The 23,440-nt window shown below is 43.3% G+C and overlaps 1 protein-coding gene across 4 annotated transcripts in view; it reads left to right on the top strand.

Moving 5' to 3' along the window:
• Window positions 1-23,440, top strand: part of tcf4 (transcription factor 4) — a 226,498-nt gene that overhangs the window by 139,887 nt on the left and 63,171 nt on the right. Inside the window, exon 1 of one of the 4 annotated variants that reach the window (XM_030743171.1) lies at window positions 6,973-7,358. The exons of the other annotated variants lie outside the window; for them this stretch is intronic. Coding sequence (XP_030599031.1) covers window positions 7,290-7,358 — 69 coding nt within the window. The 5' untranslated portion in view covers window positions 6,973-7,289. Of the gene's footprint in view, window positions 1-6,972; window positions 7,359-23,440 lie in introns of those variants that run through there. 4 annotated transcript variants of the gene reach the window in all.

The raw sequence follows: 23,440 nt of genomic DNA, 5'->3' as shown, positions 1-23,440 counted from the left end.
CTCTCAGTTTGTATTTGGGAGGAAAATTAGCTTCTGATTTTCTCCGTCAGAATTGAGGCCACGTCAGGTTTTTGATCCTGATTACACCGGAGAGAACTCCTTCTTTCTTTTGTCACGGAGCCTACAACAAAATTTTGTATGTCTTGGTTGCCGTGTTAAGTTGTTGTCTTTGTTTCAGCCAGGGATTTCATATATTTTAATTGTCATGTGAGCAGTGCTGGGCAAAAATATATCAAGGTATTAATCACTGTATTTAAGAAGTTACGAAAAGCACAACTTTACCAAATGCATGTATGAGATTGGTATATTTTTGATGCAGTTCCATTAAAGCTCCCATTAAACAGCTCTTCTGGGTTTGAGTCATCCTGAAATACAAACTGAGACTGAGACTTTCAGAAGCAGCAAGGCTGCAGTTTAGAGGGATTTAGTGATCATCAAGACCTGGCTTCACCCCCACTGATGCATGCAGCAGCAGCAGCAGCAGCACTCCAGAAGTTTAACGCTAACCAAATCCAGCTGACTGCTAAATGTCGCTTCCAGTGAAGACACCATTCGTCCAGCACTGAGGGGAAATTTGGAGCTACTAGGAGGTGGCTAGCCACTTTCCCGTGGTTTAACTTTAATCTGTTGCAGTGAGGTGCAGCTGGACTTCATGGCCGTCTGACATCACCGATGGGTTTGGTTTGCAGCAAACACAGCTGGACTGGCTGCGGTGAGAGATGAAACAGGCCTGATACTTCATTAGACTGAAATTATACCTCTTTTAAAATACAGAGGTGGGGAATTGCTTGTAGGTTCTCAGATTTCAGACTGTCAGAGCCTCACCGTCTCTGTCAGAGAGGAATTGTGTCGACATTCTGAGCCTCAGGAATATCCACGAATGCTCCGATGTGGCAGACAAAGGAGCTAAAATGTGCAGATCTCATTCCTTTACCTGTTTTGCTTACTTGTATTTAATACTTTGTTGCTTTGTCATCATAATGATGCACTTTTCAGATGTCAGTAAGCCAGGTATGTGGGTATAGCATAGTCACAGTGATTCTGCAGCAATAGTATCTTTCCAGACGTGCACATACCTCCGCCTTAAATAAAATCATGTGCATCTTGACACTAACCACTCACTACATGTGACAAAGTTACTGCACAGGCAGGCGTGGCCACTGATGCTCAACTGCTGCTGCGGTGTTGCTTCAGCTCTGATGGTTGTTTATATTTGCAAATATGGAAACATGGTGGATGTGACACGTTTTCACCGGACCACTAAAATGTTTGAGGCCAGCTTAACTTTGCTTTGCTGGCACCGACGCGGTAGTGAGCACAGCATTACAGTATAGTACTCTCCTGCCATGTGCGTGTGTGTGTGTGTGTGTGTGTGTGTGTGAGCCACCCGCTCTCAACTCTTCAATCCTGTTGATAACTTTATTGTTTGTAAAATCCAACCTGCAGCATGAAAAGGCTCAAATCAAAGGCTTGCAGTAGGAGGTGGCTGTATGAAGAGAACAAAGTGCATCGTGCTGAGTGAGTGTGTGTGTGTGAGACAGAGTGTGTTCATAGACCTTTAGGCTTTGCTACCACATGAGTGAGAGAGAGAAAATAAAGGGGAAAAACAGAAACAAAGATGAAAGTGAAGGAAAAACAGAAGAGTGGAAATAAATAAAGAATATTTAAGAAAAGTAAGGAAATTAAATAGGAAAACAAATGGATGGCAAGGAGGAAAGTGGGAATGAAGGAAAATTCTAGGAAAATCAGAGGAAGCAAGAAAAGTCAGACAACTCGAAAGACAAAAAGAGAGATGTCTAGAAATGGCAACAAAGGATGAGACAGATCGACAACTGGGGGTCGCAATTTGAAGGAAAATCCTGTCGGCGTGAAATCAGGATGAAATGTGAGATTATAATTCAGTGAGGGATTAACTGTCATCTCACCAGCGTAGAGGCGGGAGGAGGAGGAGGAGGACAAAAAGAGGAAGACTGGAGGAGGCACGAAATTTAACAAACACTGAATGATGATCATTAAAAAAAAATGATGTGACTTCCTGTTTAAAGCAGCACCCCTCCATACACCCTGACCTCCTCGCTTTTATTCCCAGTGTCCACTAGAGGGTGCTGTCATAATGACATGCAGATTGTGTTGCAAAAAATTTTTTCTTTTTAATTAATGATTTTCCAGCTGATCTGATACTTTTTTTGAAAATGTTAGAAACTTGTTTTATTGATAAGAAATTATATCTGACACCATAATGACACCATTTACTGTCTCATACTTCCATCAGACTCAGATGCATTAAAAGCTGCTTATATAATTGCACTATTGACTGTGCTTTCTAACTGTAATACTGTATTGGTCTTCAGTTAAGGATTATTAGGCACTGTTAGATTGCTGAGGAAAACTGTGAGTGTGTGAGAGAGACTCATGGATTTACAGTGGCCTATTCATTTTTTTCCCGGGATAATTGTTTCCCATAGGTGTTTTTTTAACTTTAATTTTTGACTCTGTTGGACAGAAGAAGGGAAAGGAACCTTTGTACAATCATAATAATTCAGTGTATTATAACACAACAGTACTTGACCCACTCTCTACCCAACTGGTTCTCAGTCCCCGTTCCAAAAATCCTAAATTACTCCTGGCTCTTTTTTCACACTCAGTACCCTGGACATGGACTGGCAGGTCTGTTTTCCACTAGTACCTACTCAGCTCAACTCGACTCTACTCTGCTCTACTCTACTCAGTTTTGTTTGTTTTCCAGTAAAACTGATTACCGCCTCAGCAAAAATCCCGTGACATCATCTGTATGCGACACAAACACAGACGGTCGCTCCGTCCGGCTCCCTGTGGATTCTGTCGTCGGCCACCAAGCGCACAAACGTCCGTGCTGGTTAGTGTGTACCCATTTCCCTCTTTCCCGTGTTTCAAAAACGGCGGGTTCGATTCTTGAGAAGGAGTCGCACTCCCGACTCATCTAGTGACATCACTGCCTGACCAATCAGTGGTGTGCATTCCGTCGACGTCACATTTTCGGCTGGACTCGGTACGCTTAGTGAGATTTTACATGAACATGTTCCCACAGTGAGTGATGCTGACCTGCCAGTAGGTGCAGTTGCTTATTCTGAGCCATAATTACGGCACGATAACAACCGATACCGACCAATTATGGGGCTGATAACATTTGAAGGAGGTGGTTTTCTGATTTTTTTCTCCCTCTTCTCCCCCACCTCTCTTACTGCTCCTGTTTTTACTCCTTGTTGCTCCTCTCCTCCTTTTTTCAGCATCTATTATCTCCTTTCTTCACCTGCCCTCTTTCTGCTCTTTTCCTTCTTGCTTCTCCACTCTACTGCTCTCCTCCCTTCTGTCTTCTTTCCTCTCCTTACCCCCTTCTTATCTTTTGCCCCCTCCATCTTTTTTCCCTTCACCCTCCTTCCTTTTCCTTCTTCCACTTTTCTTCCCTTTTCATTCTTCTTCATCTCTCCTGCAGGTTTGTTGACCAAGCAAGCGTCAGATAAATTTAAAAATGCTGCCTCTGCTTCTTTCCCTCAACCGGGTCACTCTTTTTTGGGTTCTATATATTTTTTTCCCTCCCCTGTACCCCCCCCTCCCTTCCTTCTATCCCTCATCCTTCCTTCCCTCCCTCCCTTCCTCCATCCCTCCATCTCTCCCTTCATTTCCCATGCAGTCTGGTTGGGTACAATGCTGGGAGCCAGCCAGCGCTGCAGACAGATGGTCCACTTATTAGATGTGCATCAGCCCTCCCTCCCCTTCCTGCAGCTCGCTTTTTAATCAAATTAAAGCTGAAAGAAGAGGAGAGAGGGAGCGGGAGAGCGAGGTAGAGTGAGAGTAGGTGAAAGAGGAGGAGAGAGAGAGTTTGGGCGGTCTCTCCCCTTGTTTTGGAGTCTATTATTTGTTTGAATAGGATGGATGATGACGATGTTAATATGAAATTTGGAAGACTGAATCACTGTCTGTCCTACTGCTTTGTTGACTGCCTGTAAACCCCCACCCCTAAGCCCCCACCCCCCCACCCCCCCATTGCTCTCTCTCTTCCTCTCTGTTTTTTTTAAGGGCCACTCCACCAGTTTTACACATGAAGATCAGTTTACTTGTCAGCATTAGGGCTGCTCAGGCTGTGAAAACAGTTGTCCACTGTCATCTCTGGCTCTGGAGGAGCTTTGTCAGTTATGGCTAGATAAACTATGATGTCATATCTGTGTCATCGGGGTTATCTTGAAGTGTGTTTGGAAATGTCTCTAACATGATGCCTGTGTGTTGAACCAGTGTGGGAATTTTTCACACTGATGGTGCAGAAATGAGAGGCGCAGGGTCGAGCGTTCTCGGACCGTGGCCGTCACAGAGGAGACAAAAGGTTTTTTGACTTTCTCGTAATAATGTTCCAACTTTCTGGAATCATCGGCGTCCTTGTAGATGGGTGGTAAACAAACCGGCATGACAGTCAAACTAATTTGGAAGAGAAATATCTCTTTAATCTCCGTACCCCTCTCGGTCTGAGCGGATTCGGGTTCGTGAAAGCTTATCAAAACAACGTGATTTAAAGCAACCTGAAACATTACAATCCTTCACGCTCGGCGTTGTGGCAAATCCAGGGGAGTCTGGATGTGACATAAACCCTGAATGTCAATCAGACTTACAGTGGTATTTTTAAAGTTTACCTTTAATTTTCCGGATCCCATCTGACAAGTTTGAATGAAACTTTGTGATCATGTTGCAGATAAACAGCCGAGCAGCTCCTCACACAGAGATATTTGTTTGAACACACTGAGATTTAGATTTTTTAAAAAGCCACTTTAAACAATCTCAGCCAGTTGTCTATATTATAAGTAACATTATGTGCCAGAAAAATGCAGATAGTTCAGTCAGATGGGCAACTTTTGGGTGTTTGTGGCGCCCCCTGTAGGATCGTTACAAGCAGAGGCTGCACACTCTTATTACAGTGCACCATTTTTGACTTAAAACTCAACATAAGAGCAAGTCTGTTGTAATTACACTCATTGTTGTGGGTCTAGGTTTTTTTTTCACTTCCCCCATCAATGTAGTATCATGAAGGGGGGGGGGGGGGGGGGGGGGGGGGGGGGGTGATAAATGCAATATGTTAGACTGGCTGCAAACGTACTGCCTCCTGTCAATAAGGCAACTGATGTGTCAGTTAACAGTTAATGATGGCAGCAGGTCACCAAGGCAACGTAAACCTGCTCTTTATGAAACATATATATCTATAAAAAAATATATATATATATATATATACAGTCAGGGAGTTTAACAGAGTTACAAAGAAGCAATAAAGAAATATATCTTTTGCAGCACTAACAATAAATCAGTTCAAACTGGCTTTTATTCCCTGTGCTGTGTAAGGGAATTTAAATTTATTTTGACTATATAGGGAGGTATAGGCATTATATTATCAGCTGTAAATAGGAAAAGAGTTGCACAAAAGATGCACATATAGAAGGAGCAGAAATCACAGGAGGGAGGAGATGTGAAAGGGAAATAAGTGAGTAGGAGCAGAAATCGAAGGAGGAAGTAGGGGAGGTGAGGAGAAAGGATGGAAGGAAATTAGGGAGGAAAAGGAGGAAAATAAATAGGAGGATGAAAGAGTGAAGAAAAGGTAAAAAAATGAATTTAGGAAATGAAAGGAAAGGAAGAGAATGGAGGAGATGACAATAAAAGCAAGGGAGGAAAATAAGAAAGCAAGGTGGGAGATGAGGAAACAGCAGAAAAGCAAATGAGAGGAAGAAAATAGGAGACAGGTGGAGAAAGGGAACCAAGAGAGCAGGAGAGGGAGAAAGAAGGAAATAAGATGAGAGGAAAAACAGGGAAGCATGGAGGAGAGGACATTAAAAAAGGAGGAAATAAGAGGTGAGGAAATATGATGAAGGAAAAAACAAGAAAACCAAGGGAAGAGGAGAAGAAGAACAGAAGGGAGGAGGAGAGAAAGAGAAGGGAAAATACAGAAATGACACAAGTGGAAAGATAGAAATATAATAAAGAGGAAAGGAGGAAACATAAGAAGAGGAAAAAAGAGGAAGATCACATAAAACCAAGGGGAGAGGAAAAGAAGAAAGGGAGTAGAGAAGGAGAAAAATGAAGGGGGAAAGAGGATAGAAGAGAATGAGGAAAACAGATGAAAAGGAAATGAGATTGGGGAAAGAGGGAAGAGGGGAATAGAGTTAATAGGGAATGAGGGTATAAGAGTAAAGAGGAGAAAGTGAGAGGAAATGAGGTAACACGAAAAAGGCCTTAACAGGAAAAAAGAAATAAAATAATAAAAAAATGAAAAGAAGAAAAAATGAAAGGAGGCTACAATATAGGAAAGGGCATGAGACAGAAGGAAGCACCACAAGAAGGAAATATAATGGAAAAGAAGAAAGGAGACAAGGAAGAGGAAGCCAGAGAGATAGTAATTAAAAGGGCGTAAGAAATGTGAAGAAGGAGGAGAATAAGGCCTGAGTAGGAAGCAGGGGAGGAGAAGGTGAGAGCGGAGGAAACAAGGGAGGATGGAGGAAACAAGGAGAGGAGAATAGCAAGTGATTAAAGGAGGGAGGAAAATAAGGGGGCAAATAAAAGAAAGGAATGATGGGAGGGGAGGGAAAAGGGAGTAAAGAGGAGGAGTGTGTTGAAAGAAGCGCGCGGTCTGGATGCGATGGAAAAAGTGAATATTCGGCTCAGTTCAAAGGCACGCGGCGAACTGAAGCTGCGCGAGGTGGGGGGAGGAGAGGGGGGCGGAAAGGATGGCTTCCAGATTTAGTGTGGAAAGTTAAAAGAGTGTCTGCGACCGCGCGCGTGTCCGCGAGCGTCTGTGCGCGCCTATCCGCCACATTTCAACCTCTCTTTATTTTCCGTACATTTTCCGTGCGCGCACTTTTTACGCGCGCGCGTGTGAGTGTGTGTGTGTGAGGGAGAAGGGGAGGGGCACTCCTCTACCTCCCTAGCTCTCGCCCTCTCTCTCTCTCTCTGCCTACTTTGCATATTCCGCGTGCCTCGGCTTGGCCATATGGGAAAATGCAACTGAAGGAATTGTCGGCGGGGAAAAAAACGCGCAGGCAGGAACACGCGAGCAGGAGCGGCGAGAGTTTAAGATCATAACAAGCGCAGAAAAAGTTCCCACAGAAGAAGAAGAAGAAGAAGCGCACAGAAGAAAGGTGGAGAAGACGAAAAGAGAAGGGGCGGGGGGAGCGTAGGCTAAAGAAACCAAAAACAGAGAGGGCACGCGGAGAGAGAGAGAGAGAGAAAAGGGAGAAATAAAGAGTTTTTTCTTCTTCTTTCTGTGGAGGAGAGGAACGATGTATTGTGCGTACACCATCCCCGGGATGACAGGCAGCTCACTCATGTACTACTACAACGGCAAAGCGGTAAGACTGACCCCTTCCATCAGCTCTCTGTCTGCCGGTTACTTATTTATTTTTTCCCGTGTCCCCCGCGAGGGTTTGGGAGTCAGACGTGGAAACGGTCCGCGCGCGCGCGTGTGTGTGTGTGTGTGTGTGAGAGAGAGAGAGAAAGAGAGAGAGAGGGAGAAGGGGGGAGAGAGAGGGAGAGAGGAGGTGTGAAGGTGAAGAGCGTCGCCTTTTTTACGCAGCAACTTAGCAGCGCAGTCGGTCCGTTTGCGCTTTAAACGGACCGTCAGCTCGGTCTGTCCGAGTGTCGCGGTTTATTTTGGGAAATAAGGCAGCGACGGCTGTTGGTCATCCCCAGAAATCAGAAGAGGAAAGAAAGTGTGTGTGTGTGTGTGTGTGTGTGTTTAGCGGAGAAAGTGACAGTAGCTGCTGTGGACTGTCTCAGCCAGACTACAAAAGTGTGTGTGTAAAAAAAAAAAAAAAACTAAAGAAATAATTAATAAATAATATAATAGATTTTTTCCTGTCTCCAGGTTCTTGCACATCAGGCGTTTTCAAAGTCAGCTTGAAATAATCCGCCATGCAGCTTTTTGCCCCCATTTTTTAATGAAACAAAATAAGAGCGTCATTACTGAATTGAATTGATGTTTTTGTCGCTCTCAGGCGGAGTGACACACTTGTGGGTTTTGCGGTTTGTTTGGTTGCGTGTGTGTGTGCGCGCGCGCGCGTGTGGGCCCGTTATTCAGGAAGCTTTTCTAATTCAGCCCCAAACGGCTGAAAAGTGTTGCTTTCATTTGTCGTTATCCGGCCTCTGAACCTCTCTGTGAACGGACTCACAACCAGGAGCATAATTTGAAGCGAAGCTGGAAATAATTATACATATTATTTATCTCTTGGTTTTCATTTATTTAGAAATAGCTGAAATGCACCTAATTTTTTTTATTATCTGTATTTTTCTGTGTTTATAAGTAAAATTCTAATACTTAAAAAAATACTAATAGAGGCTTAAAAATCCTGAAATTCTGTGTGAAAATAAAAGCCAAACCCGCCTCAGTGGGAGCCATCCAGCAGGTATGATCCTGTCTGACCTCTCATGAACCTGTCTGTCTCCCAGTAACCCCTCACCTGTAAAACACCAGTAACAGGGTGAAGTGATTTAGAGGGGCGGTGGGGGTGCTGAGGGAAGAGAAGGTGAATGAATTTCACAAGTTTTCTCTTGTTAAAAGGAAAAAAAAAGAAAAGGCAGGAATGTGTGGAAGCTGCAGGTGCAAATGAAGACGGACGTCTGGGATTTCCTACAGATCCACCTGTCAGCGAAGCGTCACTCTGACTCTTTAACTGGTGCCTCAGAGCAAAGGAGAAAATGAAGAAAAACCCTTAAAAAAAATCTGCGCTTGTAATTTTAAAGCTTTCCTCTCACATTAGATTTGATGCATTTTTTTTTCAATTGGTAGTAAGTGTGAACTTGAGTGTGTTAGAAGATGATTGCAGTGAATATTTGTCCCCCAAAATTGTATTTACTGCTAAACAGGAAGGAGATGGTTAATTGTTAATTTTTTTTGTGTGATTGGATTTTTTGGGAAATATTCAATTATAGGTGTATTTTTTTGTAGTTCGGATGATTTTATTTGTGTCAGATTTTTTAATTCACGTAGTTTAATTTAAAATTTCTAAATTAAGATTGGAATATTTTTACTAATATGTTTATTCTTTAGGTAATTCTGTAAGAAAAGAAAATCCACGCTTTAAGATGTGAGGTCACTGCGATTTGTGTCGAGATGGTTTTAAATAGAGCTTCTGTCGTTGAACAGATCCTCACCAACAGTCGCCCTCTGTCTTCCCGGCGCCTGCCGGGTCTCCGGCCTTCGTCTGGCCGCCGGCCGCACCCGTCCCGCACGCCGTCAGCCGTTGACTGCGGGGCCTTTTTGTACCTGCTCTCTCACTGTAGCTCAGGGCCTCCTTTGTATCTCTTTAGTTCGGCGATGCCACGGGGCCCAGCATGGCACCGCCGCTTTGTTTGGCGGCTGGCTGCTGGATGGCACATTGTGCCGACGGTCTTGATCCGGTGCCAAGCTGCTTTCTGTCTTCACTTTACCCCCCTGTCTCTCTGTCTCTGTGTCTGTGTCACAGCTTGTTTGCACCCCCTGTCCCCTGGCAGAAAGAGAAAACACACAAATAAGGCGATCACCGCAAAAAAAAAAAAAAAAAAAAAGATGTTTTTTGGGGGGCCAGGTTTGGTGATCATGTGGCTGTAAGGGAGCACAGGCAAGCCGGTGTGTTATGGAGGTGGAAAAGGGGAGCGAGAGGGAGGAAAACTGGGGCAGAGTGTCCGGGGTTTGAGTGAAGAGGCGGAAAAGCCTCGGACAGATCTGCAGCAGCAGCGAGCCTCAGCCCGGCGAGACCAAACAGTGCAGAGGCTGAATCAGGGCTTTGGTTTAGGAGGAGAGAGGGTGTGTGTGTGTGTGTGTGTGTGTGTGTGTGTGTGTGTGGGAGGTGAGGAGAGGAGAGGAGGAGGGTGAGAGCCGAGGCCCGAGCTTCGGAGAGCGGCTGTCGGCTCGCTAACTTAAGCTCCAGCGGCTTAATGAGGTAGCAGAAAGCTCGGCTAAAAACAAAAGGCCTCATTTAAAGGCGGCCTGGCCAGCCGGCTATTGTTATGCTAACACAGCATTTGAATATTCAGTAAGTTTTAATTAGGAGTCCTGAAACAGCCTGCCAAAATCCTGCAGTCCGCTCTCAGCGTGCAGCTCCAGGAAACACACACTTTAAGCACTTTAAACTGACGGTTTTTGCTCGTCTCTGGTTTATTTAACATTCACCGCTTTTCTGGAACAAAAAGGAATGAATTAGTAAAATGAGTTTAGAGTGTTTCTGTGCACACACACACACATTCTTCTGAGGCAAAATAATATTTCTCCTTCAATTTAATCTAAGGTGAAAATAGGTAAATATATTTTTCAAATAGATTCCCAGTTTTAGTTATTTCAAGGAATTTCACATAAATGTAATTCCATAACAAAGTGTTATAATTTGAATTTTTTATCCTGTCTCCATCAAAGAGCCTAAAAATCGCAGGCAGCAGAGAGGAGGTCAGACATGGCTACTAAAAATGTCTGTTTTCATTTCTCCTTCATTTTAAATGGTTCTTTGCAATAAAATCGGATAAGCGTAAGAAAATGGATGGATGGGAAACCAGGATAATTTCAAGATGGGCGTTTTTAGATATTTATGTAACATTAGTGTCACTGAATCTGCTTTGAAACACAAAAACAGTGAAAAACGTCCTCTGTGGAAAAGAAATAATAAAAACTTTTCTTACCTGCAGCAGTCGAGGTGCTGATCCACTCGAGTGTGTTTCAGTGATTTTTTATTTTTTTTTTTTTATGCATGAGCAAGATGAGTGTGTGATCGTCCCCTCTGTGTGTGTATGTGTGTGTGTGTGTGTGTGTGTATACATACACGAGGAGTATGTACACAGTAAAAGCAATAGCACTTGTGTGTGTGTGTGTGTGTGTGTGTGTGTGTGGACATCCTGTGTGCTCAGTAGGCTGGAATTAGAGCACAGCGTGTTATGCAATTACAACTTTATAAATAGACGCATTGTGTGTGTGTGTGTGTGTGTGTGTGTGTGTGTGTGTGTGTGTGTGTGTGTGTGTGTGTGTGTGTGTGTGTGGGGGCCTCTGTCTCCATCTGCTTAAGTGGTTCTGTATGAAGAAGTCAAAAAAGCTGATTTTACTCTGCATCTTTGGAGTATGTATGTGTGTGTATGTGTGTGTGTGTGTTTGTGAGTTCTGTAGGTGTGTGTTTATAGTTTTGATGCCCTCAGTTTGGGGTTTCTTTTTTACACCAGCTCAAAATTAAATAATAAAAAAATGTAGTGTGTGTGTGTGTGTTTGTGTGTGTGTGTGTGTGTGTGTCTGCAGTCATTTGAACCTTTCTTTTTATGCTGCACTAATGCATTTGTGCTTAAACATGTAAAAATGTGAGCCTATGTCGGTGTAAGCTCTGGCAGGGGTCATTCAGTTTTCCGTTCAGCCAGTGTGTGTGTGTGTGTGTGTGTGTGTGTGTGTGTGTGTGTGTGTGTGTGTGTGTGTGTGTTCTCCAGTCGGTTAAAGCCCGTCACACCGCTCAGGCTTAAACTTAATCCTTTTGCATCAGATTATCTGACACTGATGCTGCTGATACACTCACTGATATACAAACCATTGCTGATACACACACACACACACACAAACACTGCTGTCCTACATATATACAAACTATATTGATATCTGTTTTTAATTACACAGAAAGCCTTTTAAAGAAGGACAGACCCTTTAGTCACATATTTACTGACCTGACTTTATGCAGAGGTGTGCGATGTGTTTGTGCACACCTTTGTAATCTCTTTGTAAATTTTAGGCGCTTTTGTTTCAATCACATATAAAATGAATTTATTTAAATATTTGTTATTAATATTATTATAATAATAAATCAGTTATAGAGCAAAAAGGTCTCTTCTTAGAAGGTGTGGGAAATTTTATCGTGTTATGAAGATATTAAGAAAAACATGAAACATGATTTTAATCTCCAACAACGTTTTATTTTCCTGTTTTGCTGAAAATGTCTGCTCAGTTGATGGCTTTTTTTTTGCCTTTATCCCTTTTGCATGCACTCACTCTATTTTGTGGGCGTGTTTCCTAATTCAGATATTTAGTGCAGCTTCTTACTCGTTTCTGCTCCTCATTACTAATGTAAGGGGAAGGGTAATTAGCAGGTTGTTAATGATGTCATAGTTGTCACATGCTTGAAATATAAATGTCAGATTGGCTGCTGATGCGTCGGCGATAATGAGGCACTTTCTTGTTTAATATTGCATAAAGGTTTATTCTTATATTCTCTCATTGTGTGTGTGTGTGAATTTTTTTTTTCTTCAAATGGACTTTTGTATATTCCGGTTCACTTGAGTGAGGTGCATATTTACTCTTCCTGTTTATGTAGGTTTTTAATGTGTGGTTTCGGGTCAGTGGGGGTTAATGCAGCCTCGGTCTGTGTCGTATTAAAAGTGGCTGCAGGATTTAAATGACGCGTGATGTTATTGGGTTTGAGAGGTTAAAAAAAAAAAGAAATCACGCAGAGTCAGGTTTGTTTTATTATACCCCCCCCCCCCCCTTTTTTTTTAATGGCTTTTTGGCGCTTTGTTTACCTGCAGTGAAACGCAGCATGCAGTCTATAGAAGGAAGCAAACCCTGAGCATCAGTAGCGTGTGGCCCCTCCTCAGGCTTGTGCAGGTGTAAATTAACTTGCAGAAATGGACAACTTTTGAGGAGAGATAAATTCTTATCCACGCAGACTTGAACAGACGTGCCTTTATAAGGATCTGGCTTGTGTCACGCTCGAATTCGGCTGTTGTCCAGCTTTAAATGTCTTGGTATTTATTTCGGCATTTTCAGCAGGGGGGCCCTTGCTTGGCTACCGAGAGTAAATCGCAGGTGGGATATCGAGGACTTAAGTGCATTATCACATGCTCACATACATTATTGTGCACGCTAAATTGGATCAACTGCTTATGCTGCTGCATACAGAGAATATCAGTCTAAATCTGTGCTGTAGTTCAAACAAAAACACAAACATATCAGCAGATTCATTCAGTAAATTCAGAATAAACCAGGGCTAGTGATCACATGACTCTTTATCCGATATTTCTCTAATATGCGTACATATTTGACCCTTCATAAAGCATCACCATGAGCTCTCTGACCAGCGATAATGTGCCTGAATGCAGCTGAAATCCAGATGAACACAGGCTCTGCTGTGTGCCATTGATGGTATGCGGAGTTTGTAATGGAGACTCTGGTCAGTTTTTCTCCCGCTGCCTTTTTAAACCCTTGACTGTAATGTGCAAGGTCACAGCTGCCAAAATAATGTGCATGCATGTCCACGCACGCAAACACTGACTCATCTGTATGTGTGTGTGTGTGTGCGTGTCCCATGTGGGACGGTGAACTGCAGCAGAGCAGAATCATTCGGCATTCTTCGGATAGCTGGGAATTTCCACCCCGACCTGTCCATGGGAAGAGAAGCCGTTGCGGTCCCTGAGTCGCAGGTTTGATTCCCGGTCTCCGACTGAGCGGCTGCCAGTGCTGTCAAATCTCCGGATATCAAGGTGGTCAGCTGGCAGACGGTAGTTTTCCACACAGGCTGTCAAAGGCCTTTCAGCCGCACGCGCGCTGACTGGCAGCCATATTTGGCGGCTCAGAGACCCTGGCAGCGGTGCCAGTGACCTGCTGATTGGGTATCTTCAGTGATGAGGGTCATTTATGTCCCGAGCTTTTTAGTTTGCATAATTCACACTTAGATGCTTTCACCATGAACCTGCTGAAGCAAATGCTCACATCAGCTACAGCATTTGCTCATCTGCCCACTCTTCTCTTAGGCTTCAGCTTGTGTGACGATGGGCTGAAGAAGAAGAAGGTGCAGATTTTATACAGTTTGCTGGTGAAACTCAGCACACAGATACAACTCAGATTTTTTGGATTTTGGATCAGTTTTGTGAGCTTTGTTCCTGATTACTGCGGGTGAATGTTTGTGATATGATACAGTATGCGTGCGCCCAATCAGGGCTCAAGGGTGAAGTGTTGTGGCGTGATGAGGGGCAAATAAAATGCATTTAGATGATTTTTCCATTAAAAATTAAACATCAACCTTACACTGTAACCTTGTAGCTGGTTTTATCCTCTTACAGGTGATGTTTTCTACAAAGAGCGCCATGTTATTTATGGCTGATCTTCAGTTTGCGCCTTTTTTGCTTTACCATAAATAAATATATAGACTAACCTTTAAATATTTTCCCTGCTGGATAAAAACACATAGGGCCAAATTGAACCACATTGCATTTTGGGAGAATTTGAATGGCAGGTCGGGCTTTAATAAGAGAATACCGAGCCCAGTTACCGTTACCTCACCCTCCAACTTCAGGTGGAGGTGCTGTTATTTAGCTTTATGTGAATGAGGTGTTGTAGTCTGTCAACGTGATCATCAGCTCAGCCAATTAAATTCTGTAATTTACCATTTTACCACACTTATATTCCACTTCCTTATGAACTTGGAGTGGAAACAATTTGCCAGTAATTATAAAAATATTTAAAGCTATTTTTTTTCTCTTTTTATTTATCTATTTTCTATCTTTTTATTTTAATCTTTGAACTGTTGGTTGGATAAAGCTGACCTCACAGAGGTCTGGATTATTCCAAACCAAGCAGTCATCTGATAATTTCCCAAAACAGTCAGCAGATTTATCCAAAGGTAAAATAGTCAGAGAAAAGCCTAATTAATATCCTGTATTATTGATCTAATGATGAAACAGGCACAGGAGCTGCTGTTCTGTGCTGAGCACTTTAGTCGTGGAGGGCTTTTACACAGTGGTCTGAAGCTCTGAGGAGTGCTGGTTAGAGGCTATTTTTGGCTTGTTTGAATGAATGCAAAAATCGGGACCTCACTTTTCTATCCGCGGCTGTGAAACAACACACTAAATATACGTGGTTATTGAATTTCTGTCCACTCGCATGCAGGAAGGCTTGTCAAGTTCAAAGAAAGACGTTTATAGATCCTGAAATTTTTCACCACTAACCCTCGAGTGTGTTGGAGGACGTAACGCTGCGGTTGTATCTCAGGATTTATTCAGCGCTTTGGCTCCTGTTTTTACTTGCTCAGATTCAATTTCATAAAACATAACAAAAGCCCAGCTGGGGTTTTATGTCCCGCTCTGCTGTAAAACACTGTCTGTGTTACATTATCACTGCGCGGCGTGGCTCTTAATTTCTCACTTCTCCGCGCTGCGTTCTTCAGTCCTGCGTGGTTCCTCGGTGATCAGGAGTATTCGGTTTCTCCGCTCTGCGGCTGCTGTCGCTCAGACCTCCACTCCTGTCACTGTTAGCTGGGAACACTGGTGATTTTCATTTTTCTGTGTGTGTGTGTGTGTGTGTGTGTGTGTGTGTGTGTGTGTGTGTGTGTGTGTGTGTGTTTAAGCCCGTTCTCATATGTACTAAACACAAGCTTGACAGCGGTAATGCAAGCTTAAGTAAGTTAACATTTTTGGCCAGAGAATAAAGCAAAGCTGTGTGTGTGTGTGTGTGTGTGTGTGTGAGAGAGAGACAACACTTTAAACCGGGGCTGACACACACACACACACAAAATCCACCCAGTCTTCATTATCAAAGAGGAAAGTGGGTCTGTTGTCGTTTTGTTAAAGCATGTGTGTGTGTGTGTGTGTGTGTGCTTTAGTGGGTCAGTCATGCTGTGGTGAGCTGTTAGGGAGGCTGCATGGACTCGCTGATAAACACCGGACAGCTGTCACACTTTAAACAACAAGACAACAAAACTGTAGCACAATGCAGCGCGGCAGTTAACGCAGCGCCGCAGCTCAGACGCTTTATACGAGGAGCGCACAATCCGGCGTTCGGTCAGAGAGCCCGACGACTGTTTTTGTGTTTTTGACGCTGGCAGGTCTTAAATGGTGCCTTCAGGTGTCCATTGTAGCATTCACAATTTCATAAAGGAGAATTTCCTGAGGGGGGGCTCGGAGTTCAAGACTGTCAAAGCACATAATGGTTGCATTTTAGGTTTGTTATTCTTCGCTCAGATTTTGTTGTCGTTTCTCCTTTTTCTCTGACACAGCGACGCAGCAGCTGCTAAATAATTTGTGAGGAACGCGGATTTTTATTGTGGCTGCAGGACCTAAACTACTTGAATGCATGCTCTCATTTCCTCTTCTCAACATACAAGATCACAAGCACTAAGTCAGTTTTAAATATTTTACTCTTCACTTTGACTATTTCCCCAACCATAGAGGATGTCTGTAGGCACTAACAAGATGCAAATGCCTTTATTTTTTTCTTTATTTCGGCGGATTTTAGTCTTTTTCTTTTTGTCAGAAAGCAGAGCAGGTCGTCCGCCAACCACAGGGTTGGCGGTTTGGCCCCCAGGTGCTCGTGTGCACATGTCAGAGGCGCCACTGAACAAGACACTGACCCTAAATTGTAAAGCACTGGATCAGGGCAGAGCCAAAGTGGTGGCCCATGGCTCCTCTAGCCACCTCACAAAACCAACGGTGCAGCCCGTTAGGGGCCGCACTCGTAGAACTAGAGTTACATGAAGTAACCAAGTTTCCAGTCCAAAAAAGGTTGCATAAAACTGTATCCTCATGGTGTAATTCTGTATGAGCTACATGACAGTCATCCTTTAGCAGCACAAAGCCAAACCAACCTCGTGTTTTTCCAACTGAAACTCTCCTGCTTGTCATTATGTTTCAAGGTGACGTCCCAAACTGAGTGATCTTTACATCCACTCAAATGACCGTGAGCTTTATGAACCTGAGCACTGGAGCGATTTCGTGACCTAATCTCAGCACCATCTCCCCATCACCACAAACGTGTCAGTCATATGGTTTTCAGATGTTATTTAAATGATTTGGTCTATCAAGACTATGGGTAGATATATGATTGTTTGTTATCAAAGTGTGTATCAGAAAATGAGGTTATTGTGTATGTGTGGAAAAATGCACCCCACACCCCTGCAGTGTCGCTGCCTTGCTGCATCCTAGACTCAGAAAAAGCTGCGTGATTGGTTTTTATTTTTAAGAGCAAAATCTTTTTTTCTGTGCTGAAGAAGGCTAGTGTCTGTGCAGAGCATGCTGTTTTTTGCAGCCCATCTCTCTCTCTCACACACACACACACACACACACACACACACACACACACTGGGGTATTGTAGTGATTGTCAATATGCCATGCTGAGAGGGCCGTTGGTTTGATGCCCATTCTGTCCCTTGCTGGCACTGCCAGGCTGCATGCAAATAGGTCACACACACACACACACACACACACACACACACACACACACACACACACACACACACACACACACACACACACACACACACACACAATAAGAGAGCTGTCACTGCATTAACATTTGGTTCTGTATCATCTGAACAAACACCTTTATTCTAGTATCTTAAAAATAATATCTATCCATCTGATAGATGTCATCTGGTAGACATTAAGCCGTTCATATTCAGATGCATCTTTAGCCAACTTCACTGCACACACTCACACTGAGAAACACGCACACACACACACACCCCATCAATGACCAGCTTCCATACAGTCCTTGCTTTAAAAAAAAACAAAAAAACGAGGGCCTACCTGACCAAAGGAAGAAAGAAAGAAAAGCAACAAGCAGGAATGATTCAGAGACAACAGAGAGGAATAAAGGGCGACTTAAAGAAAGAACAAACAGAAAAGAATCCTGCAGCTCTGCAGTGCTGAAGTAATCAGCGCTTTGATCTGGCTCCTTTATTATTCCAGTGTGGGCCAAATAATGCAGTCCTGATTGTGTTGTTGGCAACCAGTGAGCTTCCATATGTTGGCTATTAGAGGCTCTTACCGGCTGCGTCTCCACACTGCTGCTGAAAACGGCTTCTTCTGCGACGGTTTCTGTGGGCTGCAGGTTTATGTTAGATTTTGATTCATTAATTTGACTCCTCTGCACGGGGCAGGTGTTTCTCAGGGGTGGATTTAAATACAAGCGGTGTTTACATTTTCTGAATGACCACATTCATATACACTTGATACATTTGATCAGCAGATAGAAAAAGATCTAATATCATTAATCTTAAATTGTGGAATAGTCAGCGTTGGTTTTCATGTATCATTGTTTGGCTTCTGTAGCCCTGACTCCTGAAATGAAGACGCAGGAGCGACATTTGGTTCTCAATGTCACCCCTTATTTTTTTTTGCTAGCAAGCCAACTGAGAGTGTTAGTGACCCCCGCTTTACTCGATCTCTCAAACGTGGGCAGGAGCTTTCACTGTGGATCTGTGCTGCTCGTTGTTGGAAACCATCAGGCTGTAACTGAGTACTGGACTAAATAAAAACTGTTTGCATGCAAAGGAAATGGAACAATTAGTGTGTTTATGATTATGATCTTGGCCATTTTCCCCCTGAGAGTTCCTTCTTCAGCACAAGTTGGTTAACTTTTGCTCTCCTTAATTTATCTGATGCGTGTCACCCTGAGAAGTCTTGAAGTTGTAAATAGTTTTTCCAGTTGAGTGAGGTTAGAGCACGAGACTGTTTGTGTTACTGTAACAATAGTTTATTTGCTTCTATCTCAAAATCTTCCTTAGCTTGTCCTTAGTTTCCTGTGTCACCATCAGGCTGTGGGCTGGATGTTAAAAATGACCGCCCACTCCCCAGAGGATGAGCCATTTAAATGATACTGACACCGTGACCTTTCCACTAGAATCGCCATTAACAGGAACACAGGCTGCTGTCAGTGCTGACTAAGAATAGCTAAACCATGAGTGTGTTTTGTCCAGTACTGGGTGGCTGTAATTTTCCATGATTTCTTTAGCCCCAGACAGACTGATAAATAAGATGACTGAGCCGACAGGGGTTCAAAAGCCCCCGTGGAGACAGGACAGGAGTGCAGTGAGTCAGTCCACACAGGAGGCCAGGACTCTAATCCCTATTAACATTTTTATGGATCACCAGGCTGAGCAGGATCAGAATCAGATGTTTCAGAGGAACCGTCCACTTCGTTTGAAGCGAGTAAGGTGCGCTTGATTTAAGCTGTCAGGCTCTTGGAACGCCCTCTGAAGCCGTAACATCGCTGCAGAAAGGAGACCACTGAGCGCTCTGCGTCCTCTGGCTTCTATTGACTGATTTACTGTTGCTCTTTTCTCTCAAATATTTTCTGCATCAGCTTAAATTTCCTCTTTTTTTGGGGGGGGGGGGGTTGAACTGAGATCAAATACAAGTAAAGTGGTTGAAATTGTTGGATTGTGATAAATCTTTGCGGAGAAGGATGTACAAATTTAGATCAGATGACATAAGTTCGGAAAACATTTTCCATTAACCGCCTGTACCATCTGTGGGACACGGAGGTCTTTTTTTAGCTACATTTTGTATATTGTGTTTGATCATTTCCACCTCATGTTTTTAACTCTTTTAATTAGATTTTAAAGTCTGTGTTCTTTGAAGGTTATTCGCTGTTACGCAAAACAGCCCATCTGTGTGTGGAAAGAATAGGCTGTGATTTATCCAACACAAACTGTCACGTCCGACGGGATTTAGAAAGCACGAGGAAACATTCAGGTGCATCTTAAGCACATTTCTGAACTTTACTCGGCCTCTAATGTCAAACCTTAGTCCATCACCACCATCAAGCCCAGCAGAAATGCCTTTAAAGCTAGGCCTCCTTTTGCTATCCAGTGACGTAACTCTAATGGCTGCACAGCCTCTCGCTGCATGAAGAGGTCATGGGTTAAAATCCCTGCAGCCCCGAATGATGAAGATGAAGGATTAAGTGTGTTAATGTAGGTGTTAGTGCTTCAGTGTGCTCTCTGTCTCTCTGTCGCTCTGACTGCTTTTACTGTAAATTCATAATCAGCAGCAAGAACAGGTGTGTTTTACAGATTTTAAGCACACTCTGAGACAGACGTGTTTTTATTTGGATGATTAAAAATTAAAATGGCTCCGTGACCCTTAAGATCGACACCAGGAGTCGAAGCTCGCTCGGCTGTTGTGAAAAGCCGTGAGGGCGTCTGCCAAATGTAAATGAGCCAAAACGAAGTAACAGAAATTAAAGGCACTTTGAGTTCAGCTGGCCTCATCTATGTCCCCATTATGAATCACATTATGAATCAGAATTTTGTGGTTACAATCAAGAGAATGCTACAAATGTAACACAGTGAATAGATCTGCTTTGGGCGGGTAGCTGCACGTAGCTGATGAGTAACATTTGGATGGAGGCATGTTTTATAGCGTCTTTAGCCATAAACGTGCAAACATCGATGTTCTGCAGGTCCACCTCGTCACCTGTAGTCTGGGTTCAGGTTAGTTAGTCTGGTTTCATCAGGCACGCTGCCCTTTGAACTCCTTCACTGCAGCTTCAGTTGTTTTTTTTCCTGTTATGTTACCAGTTTGGTTTGGCTTTACTTCCTGAACTGCACTTTAATTTTATCTTATAAGCTTAATTTTTTTAAAGACTCTGCTAAAGGTTTCATTCTTCTTAGCTGCATTTTAGTAAAGTTTCATTTTATCTCCATTCTGGTTTTACCTGATAGATGTAATTATAAACTACCTTAATTTTATCTTATAAACTCTACTTTGATTACCAAACCTACTCGTGTCAATATGCAGTTAAACTGTTAGTTTTACCTGATACATTTGATTCTGAGGTATTTACAGTATTTTTTTCCTATAAGCTGCTTTGTTTGTTTCCATCTGGCAGCGGTGAGTTCTCTTTATTTAAGACGTGACCTGAATCAGCAGGTAAATGGATTTTTTTTAAATTTTATTTCTTCTGTGACTCACTTCCTGTGGCAGCCATCTTAAGTGGTCGGTTTGGTTCGGCGCGTGTGCCCGGTCCTCCGGTTACCACGTTACGCCGAGATGAGACCTCGGTGCCCGTCTCCAGCTTGCATCACCATGGCAACGGGATCACTGTGACCCAGCATCCCACCGGCAGCCGCGCTCGCTGCTCCCGACTCTCCGCCTGCACCCTCTTCAATAATTAACATGCCACGGCAGCCATCTTAGCTTTTGGCTCGGTTTAGGTGCCTGCCGGCGCGTTGCCTCAGTGACGTTGGTCGTCTTGTAACGCTCCAACTTACAGACTTGGAATCCACATATCTGAATAAAACGGCATGGCAGCCATCTTAGAGGAGGTGAAGGAGACAGTGAAGGCACACACACACACACACACACACAAGACCAAATTTACCCACATGCATTTGTAATTCATCTGAACACAAACCAGTCCTGCTTTAAAGGGGGGGAATGTTCTAAAAATGCTCCTTTCTCTACATCTGTCAGTGCTTTGCAGCGGAGTTTGTTGTTTACAGACGCTGGACGTCCCGTGTGTATCCGCACATGTGCTGAGCTCATGACCTTTATGGCCGTGTGTGTCATGAGTTTAATTTATTTACACAATGATTATTTATTTATGAAGCTTTATTTGGAGGAACAGGTTCACAGGGTGGATGGACGCCAGGTTACGAAAGACCCGGCAAAGCTAAACAGGAGATAGAAATGGAATTTAAAGCAAGTGAAGGAAATAAAATAAATTAGAATATAATTCAAAACAGCAGAGAAAGAAGAGTGACTGACAGCGCAATCGGGGCTGCGAGCGCGTGTGTCCATGTGTGCGCAGTCACACACACACGCTCGCTGCCTCCTACACACTTGTTCTCACCCTGACAGCTTGGCTGCTGCGGAGAGCAGAGGTCTCATTGGCCGCGTGCCCCGTAACGGGCATTTTGATTGGCTGTCGGGCTGGCTGCCACAGTGCCAGCTGAGAGAACACGTTTGTATGTGCTCGTGTGACGAGTGTGTTTGTCACGGTGGGAGCAAACAACCAATGAAAATTCTCACCCCTCTCTGCGCCTCGTTTTCTCTCTCTGTCCTTTTTTTAAATGATAGGATTTTAACTTCTGTTTTATCTTCTTCTGCATCTCTTTGTTTTTCACATCATCATCTTCACCAGGTGATCTTCTTTGGGTTCACCAGCCTTCGTTTCAGCCTCACAGAGCAGCAGTTTTCTGCCTGGAGTTTAAACATAGCTGAAAATTCAATCCGCACAATAGGTGAACTGAGCCCCTGATCCAAAGGGATGTCCGTATCTGGATTAGTTTGTGATATTTTCTTGGGAACATCCAAGACGATGTGTATCAGTTTTCTTATTTCACTTTGATTTGTGAAGATGGGATACAAAGTTTCTAATTTTGCTCCAGCTTGCAACAGAGGAAAAAGTCCTTCCTAAAAAAAAGTCCTGCCAGATCCAGGTTCTGTTTCAGGTTGTGCCAAGCCCCACGTTTTGTAAAAACATTCACGCACATCCATCCGTAACCCTTGGAATAATCCTGCTAACAAACAGAAAACCAAAACAATCTCATAACTCTGTTGGCTAAGGTTTTTGTTGGTGCTTTTTTCCTGATATGCCTTAAACCTGTTAAATCTTTGAAATTTAAAGCATTCTGAAAAGTATAACGCAGGATTTTGGTTCAACTGCTCGTACGACTCACGAGGAGTCGAGCTGCACACTGCTGGAAACAGATGGTACCATCGTGTAGGGCTGGATTTCTCCCCACAGCGCTTTATTTACTGTAAAGTGACGAGACAGACGGAAAAAAAAAAAGGTGACTCTTAAAATGATGATTCACTATCTGGGCCTACCAAGTCACTGAATGGAAAATAACACACAACTGGGGTGTGTGTGTGTGTGTGTGTGAAATCATTGTGGCCTCAGTAAGGGTGGAGGTTAAAGGGACCAAACTGCTCCTCTGTTGGGCTTTCATGGACAGGTGTGGTGTGTGGGATTGTAGTACTCTGTCTTTTTCAATGCAGTAGGATTTTTTTTTTTTTTTTTGCGTCATATAAAGCTTGTTTTCAGTCAAAAAGTAACAGATTGCAGCTGGTTACAATTACTGTTTGCTATCTGGTAAACTGACACATGATAACTTACACTAAAAGCAAGCCTGCTGCAGTTTACAGTGCTGGTTCCCAGCCTGCCCAAAGCACAGTGCCACCTCTTATGTTTGTGCTCATTTTAAACTGATTCCTATTTGACACTATTAATATTCATTAATAAGTTTCCATCCAGTCGACCTGTCAGCATTCAGGACAGTTTGGTCTGAGGTGTTTATTCATTATTATCAGTTACTTTTAATTAAAATTCCCCATCAATTCTTTTGACACTGTCTGCTAGGGCTGTGTCATACTGTCTGCAGTAGTACTGATAAACATTTTCACGTGATACAAATATGTCATAGCACAATATTATTGCTATAGCAATGCCATGCGTTTACGTTCCCAACATCGAGGCAGGCCGGGCATATCTGAGAGCGAGAGCTGTGTGCCGGCCTCCGATGATGATTTAATACCTAAAAATGGAGATATTTCAAAAACCTCCAGTAAAATAAAGCATTTTGCAAATTATGAAAGAAAATTGTTACTGCTGAAGGTGAAAACAACACACTTGTTTTGCCGCTTGAGGCAAAAACACCATGGAGTCCATCCACAGAACGTTGCTGGAGCACTCACTGGTTGCAATCATTAGTTGCG

Source organism: Archocentrus centrarchus, chromosome 12 (genome assembly GCF_007364275.1).
Source record: "Archocentrus centrarchus isolate MPI-CPG fArcCen1 chromosome 12, fArcCen1, whole genome shotgun sequence".
NCBI lineage: Eukaryota > Metazoa > Chordata > Actinopteri > Cichliformes > Cichlidae > Archocentrus > Archocentrus centrarchus.
The sequence above is the reverse complement of the archived record's forward strand: the minus strand, read 5'-3'. Positions and strand labels throughout refer to the sequence as shown.